General features: G+C 33.7%; 1 protein-coding gene across 1 annotated transcript; it reads right to left on the reverse strand.

The window, feature by feature from the left end:
* Positions 1 to 1576: 1576 nt before the first annotated feature.
* Positions 1577 to 5548, reverse strand: LOC112529234 (hydroxymethylglutaryl-CoA lyase, mitochondrial-like). The gene is made up of 9 exons (XM_025140404.1): positions 5435 to 5548; positions 4324 to 4489; positions 3875 to 4064; positions 3282 to 3461; positions 3126 to 3206; positions 2882 to 3045; positions 2506 to 2642; positions 2206 to 2321; positions 1577 to 2004 (listed from the first exon to the last, which is right to left on the reverse strand). Exons 2-9 carry the CDS (start codon positions 4482 to 4484, stop codon positions 1780 to 1782), a joined length of 1254 nt encoding a protein of 417 aa, XP_024996172.1. The 5' UTR covers positions 4485 to 4489; positions 5435 to 5548; the 3' UTR covers positions 1577 to 1779.
* Positions 5549 to 6559: the final 1011 nt, after the last annotated feature.

A 6559-nucleotide genomic window follows, 5' to 3' on the forward strand; every position in this document is an offset into this window, starting at 1 on the left:
GTGAGCTTTATGTAGAAACCCAAGTTTTTTTTTCCTATTTGCCCCTTTTAATTTAAAAACATGACTTATCATCTACGCAAATAAAAAAAAACTCTTTTAAACAAAAACTTTTTCAATCTATATTAATTCATGCAGACAACTTTACGCATATAAGATTTATGAAAACTAACCAAACAACTCCTAAGGAGTGTAGTGATTAGGCGAAGAAGATGAATTGGAGGAGCTTTATGGATGCAGAAAGAGATGATCTTACACTTGTCGAAGACTTTTTTTTGCTATAGCTGGGTTGGGATGAGGAAGGAGGGGGAGGGGAACAGTTCTTGGAGAAGGTAAAAGGTGGAAGGAACTGTTGTCTCATAGTTTCAATAAGATGCAGCCTCTTAATCACTAAGAGTTGAATCTTGTTTGTCATATAAAATGTTTGTCTCTTAATGGTTTTAAAACCGTCTGAATGATTTTGTATCTTGAGTCACATTAAACCATTCAGCACCCTAATTTCATTCTGAATAATTAGCAAACAACCATATTTTATTTTCCACGATATTATAAGAGTCTCTTAATCATTTTAACCACTTAATCATTCTGCATCAAACCATTCAGACAATTGCCAAACAGCATGGGAAGGGGGAGGGTAAATATGAAAAAAGATCAAGTGGGTGGGCGGAGGAGGGTTACTTTAGGGGTTTTTTTTCTTTTCTGAAATGCTTCAATATCTTGCTTTTTTAACTTGTATAAAGAAGTACTTAAAAAATGGAATATGACCAAAATGCCTTTAACCTAATAGACAGTTAACAGAAACTCTTAATCACTGTTAAACCCAAGATCCAAATTAACCAAGACGAAATGCAAATCAAATGCAATAAGTGTAATTATGAAAGTCAACAAATGAAAACTATAGTTCTGATAAACCACATGATGGTGTTTGTAATTTACCCATGCTCATAGCCTCAAGCGATCACAACCACATTTGGTCCAATATGATTTTACATACTTTTTGAATGTGAAAACCGAAATAACGAAAATTCAAATTTTAGCCCAAACCGGCAACCGAACAAAACAAACAAACTGTGTTTCATTAATTTAGCCTGCTTTGTTTCTAAAATTGTCAAAGACAAACTTACTGATTTGATGAATATGTTGTGTCTTAAAACCAACCAAAACCAAGTATATCGATAAGCTTTGATGCTACCCCATCTATGTTATTTGATAAATATTTAAACAAAAATATAAGTCGAAATTGGATTTTTATTTTTTTATTTCCTTTTTTTTCCTGGTTAATCATAGGTGTCTATAACAGCTTGTGTACACCACTAATCTTGTGGGTCCTGGACAATGGTCAGGAAATTCCCCAAGTTTTCTTGTTGGACTCGAACCGGTGACCTATGAAGATCCCTAAAGACCCAAGTCTTCTTGTCAGCTGAGCTAACAAGGTTTTGTTATTTGATTACTTGCACAAATCAAACTTTGTTCGTAAGGAAAAAAATTTCAAGAAACATAGAATTGTATAAATCTGTATATGTATGCCACAAGGAAATATGTATATTGAGGATATTGGTATTAGAGTACCGCATTGGTTAAACTTGGACACTTTCTCTTTCATATATTGTTGAAAAACCCCTTTCTCTTATCAATGACTCTTTTAAAGAGTAATTTAATGAGGTTCTAGATAATTCTAACACCTAGAAACAAGCATCTTGTTATATATATGGGTTTCATATCGAAATCCTACTTATTCCAATATATATATTAGAAATAAATACCCAACATGTCGTAGAAACATCATATTTTAGAGGCGACAGCAACCTTTGATCCCGATGGACGGCCCAAATAATTGCAAATGAAGTCACCTGTTTGCAAGAGCTTTTGCAGATCAACGTTGGTTTTGATACCAAGCCCGTTAAGCATGTACACCACATCTTCGGTGGCAACATTCCCCGAAGCTCCCTTAGCATACGGGCATCCTCCTAATCCCGCTACTGATGCATCAACTACACTTATTCCCATCTGTCATCAATTAAAAACTGTTAAAACATTGCTTATTCTGTCTCACCTGAGTATAGATGCACAAAAAAGCCGAAGCCCGGCTTAAAAAGCATGATGAGGCAAACCATTTTTTCAAGGCCATGTTAAAAGGGCCATTTTCACACCCAAAGCCTGTGGTGATCTTTGATTTTTCCTCTACTAAGGAGTATGGAGTTAGCTTACTTGGAGGGATACTAAGATGTTGGGAAGAGATTGGCCATAAGTGTCATGAAAGTGAACTGCAAGCTTTTCAATGGGGACAACTTCCATGACTGCTTCAAGCATAGGAATTACGGTTCCTACGCAGAAAGGGATGAAAGTTAGGGCAGAGATTATACAAGTTCAAAGAGTAGTGAAACAATTACAGAATTGTGAGATATCATATCATATCACTCTACCAAAAGAGCTCCTTAAAGAGAACCAATCTGATATAAGAAAATCAGAATAATGTAGTGTAGCCGATAGGAAAATGAACAACGTTACCTGGTGTACCGATTCCGGTTGTATCACCAAGCGAAATTTCACAACAACCCATGTCGTAAAGTTGTTTCGCAACATATGCAACTTTTGATGGACTAATTGAACCTTCAACTGGGCACCCAATCACACATGATACATACCTGCTTCATATCAAACATCATTACTCCATCATTTATCTACATATAATGGGGTTATTTAGTTGGAAGTCATTTTTACAAACTAATCTTCTAGTGTTTTCCATGATTTTACACACTAGAGGTTGATCATTTGTAGGTTATTGAGTTAATTTATTTAAGTAGTCATGCTTCTAATTGAAAATGGTCATTTAACCAAGTGACCCACATAATAGGAGCAAGAACAAAAGGAATCGAGTACATACCCACGAACAGGTATTGAGAGCTTTGTTGAAGCATGAATAACATCACGGTAACGTGCAAGACTTTGTTCTATAGTGCAATTAATGTTTGCCTTTGAAAAAGACTCAGAAGCTGAAGCAAAAACCGCTATTTCCTTTGCTCCGGCTGCAACAGCAGCTTCAAAACCCTGCTCCGAACCAACAATATTAGAAGTTATTTATAATATTCCATCTCTATTATTAATATAGATGGAAGAACATTACACACTTTTAAGTTTGGTGTCAATACAGGCAATCTTCCAGCTTCCAAGTTTTTAACTGCTTCAACAACTTCCTTTGCATCTGCCAGCTTTATAATACCATATTTGTAATTAGATACAAATAGTAATAATACATACATGAACCTTTATAAGAGATAAGCTACCTGAGGCACCCATTTAGGTGAAACAAAGCTTGTGGCCTCAACAACAGATAAACCAGCAGAAAGAAGCCTATGAATTAATTCTATCTTCACTGAAGTAGATACCAAATTCTTCTCATTCTGTAAACCATCCCTTGGACCAACTTCCACTATCTTCACATACTTCGGCATGCCTTTAAAAATCTGAACCGTATACAGGAAGATTAGCAGATATAACTTTCATTTAAATGAAACTCCATGATCCTTTATGGGAAATGGGTAAGTTTTGACATTTAAAGTAAGACATTGTACTTTTTCAAAACATTAAACTAAACCAAACCAAACCAAATGAGTCTGGTATATCCCACCTAGAGGTGGGAGCTGGGGGTGGGATGTATGCTGACTTGTACTCTACCTAATGAGTAGTGCTGCTGTTTTCGTGTGAACTTGAAAATGTTAAACCAAACAAGTCAAGTATATCCCACCCGGAGGTACGCTGACCTAACCTCTATGCAGTTGTTTTCATGAAGAGCCCCAACTTGTGAAAAGTGTCCTTTCGAAATGTACACTTTATATTCATAAGTGTAACAACTTAGGTCAAAGAAAAAATTAATCACCTTCTTTGTTATGTCCCTTGGGCGTGCATCATTGCAGTAGGAGCTATGCTGAAGGTTTGCTATATGTTGTGAACGACAGCGGTTTCCATGTACTTCAAAGTTCCTTCCTTTGCTTTCCCACACAATATCATTCTCTCTTGTATGATGTCTCCAACTGAAAGCTCCTTGCCTGTATTCTTTTAGCTCTTCCCTAAGAATGTGAGCAAGTTGGCATCAGCTACTGATTGCAGATGCATGAAAAGTTACTACCAGAAAAAAGAAAAAGAACGTGCGTTTTGAAGCTTGAAGGCAAAACGATTACATTTTCAACTTGCTTAGCTGAATTATTCCGAGTACATGCTATAAAGATAAATGTGATTATAGTGTTGTTATTTTAGAAAAAGCCTGTTTCATCTTAAATAGAAAATTGAACCAAAAAGCAGAAAAAGAGTTGTAGAAATGACACACACTCATAGCTATTGGATGATCCACATTCAATCCAGCAGTTTCCCAAACCGGTCTCCTGATCTCCGCTGGTGCTGCAACGCTTGGATGAGGACCTTCGAGAAAGATGGATGGTGCTTAGGCTTGGCAATTTGTCCAAAACAAGGGGCTCCTCCAAACTCGACATCTCAACTGTAAAAGAAGCATGATAGAAACAAGTCCTCTGAAAAAACTTGTAGCCAGGATGGATCATCTACTTCACCCCAAAATAGACTAAGAAATTAACACAACATTCAGGCACATGAATCTTGGTAGAAAATGAGCATTTTGAGCATTCAACTTCAACTCCCACTCTAAATTACTTTATGGTAGCTCAATTGATCAGACCCTAGTTTTTTCCCATTGGTCACCGTAAGAACATGTGGAATCCCATGAGAATACTCTTCAAAAAAGCCCTCGATGAGTGAAGGGAGTTCCAACATATATGAAGAAGAAATGGTCCAAGTGTAAGCTGATGTGGCATACTAAAAGTCACTAGTTCGAGTCACCTTAGGCCATTGAAGGGTTTTTTTGCAGGTAAGCTTACCCAAACACCCACACGGTTATAAAAAACAAATAGAATTATGTTGACCTAATATCCCCAATGAACCTCCCCGTCTCCCCACCTTAAAACACACACAGCAAACAACACAAATTGAGTACGCACTTTTAGTAGAAGCAAGTAAAACACACACACAACAAACACAGTAACTTTATAGAATTTCAGAAAATAGAACAAAACTTCAAGTCTGTACACAAACAAGCAGGAAATCAGAAAGCCAATAAGCAAGGATTCATGATATTAAGACATAAATCAACATTGTTTGTAAACTCATGAACTGAGCCTGTCAAATAGCAACTAATTCTTAATCCCAATCACACAGATCTAGAATTCGACTTCACCAACTCCAAGCAAACAATAAATCCGATTATCAAAATACGATTGAAGAAGAAAACCGCATCTGACATTTGATTGTAAGTAAAGACGAAGGGGAAACAAAGCTGATGATCTTGTTGTTGTCGAAATTATGGGTTGTATAAGTCAAAAAATCAGTAAACAAATACGATAATTCAGAGAAGATGTTGTTGGAATCATACCTAAATTTTTTTATGCTGCAAGAAAGCTTCAATCACCAGAAATGGAAGGTAGTTTTCGGTTGGAAGTTGGTCAATTTCCTCCCTTCGATTCTCAACTCCCTTCCTTTTTATATTTTTATTTTCAATTTTTGTGTCGACCAAATTCTTTTATTTATTTATGAAATCGATAGCTATATTCAATTTTTTAAATTGTTTTTTATTTTGTTTTATAAAATAAATGAGGGTTTTTATTTTTTATTTTGTGTTATTAATATGTATGTTACGTATTTGATTATTGATAAAAGCAATTCATTGAATCCGATGCTCAATATTTCTTTAACCTTAACGGTATTTAATTTGATCGTAAGCTAAACAAAAAATATGTAATTAATTTAATTGTAGGAGTAGATCTTTAAGAGCATCTGTTTTCAAAAATTTCTTTAAAATATAAAACTAAAAGTTAAAATCTCAAAAAAAAAAGAAAAATTACATTTATCTCCGATAGATTCTCTATTTTAGAGAATCCAACATTGTTTATAATATTAAAATATTATTCCTCTCTCTAATGCTATGTATGGCAAACTAACTAATAAATTAACTGATGACTGATAAGCTATTTCATGAACAAATTATATTTGATAAAACTAGCTGATAAGAATGTGAAATGAGCAAAAACAACATCTTGAAAAATTAATCAACTATAATAGTTCAAAATAATATAATATATTAATTAATACAAACATTATCAATAATATAATATCTATATTATATTATATTATAAAAATTTGATAAAAACTCTTAAAAACCATTTTTATACACAAAGTACTGTTTATTAATGCATATTACTTGTAATTGAATATTACAAGTAAATTATACGTAAATACAACTTATTAAAGTTTCATTTTTAAATTCGTGTAACTTACTGTAGATAAATATAATCAAATATAAAATAAACATCTCATTTTAAATATAATTAGAATAATAATTGAGTTCTAACGGAATACTTAATTATTATCTTTATAAAAAATATATTATTAAACCTAAATTAAATTACTTTGTTATGTTAAATTAAATTATAATAAAATATTTGAATTAAAGAAATTACACAAAACAAGAACTTTTAAATAGTCAATTTAATACTAATAT

This window comes from Cynara cardunculus, assembly GCF_001531365.2.
Source record: "Cynara cardunculus var. scolymus isolate 2C chromosome LG 16, CcrdV1, whole genome shotgun sequence".
In the NCBI taxonomy this organism is placed as follows: Eukaryota; Viridiplantae; Streptophyta; class Magnoliopsida; order Asterales; family Asteraceae; genus Cynara; species Cynara cardunculus.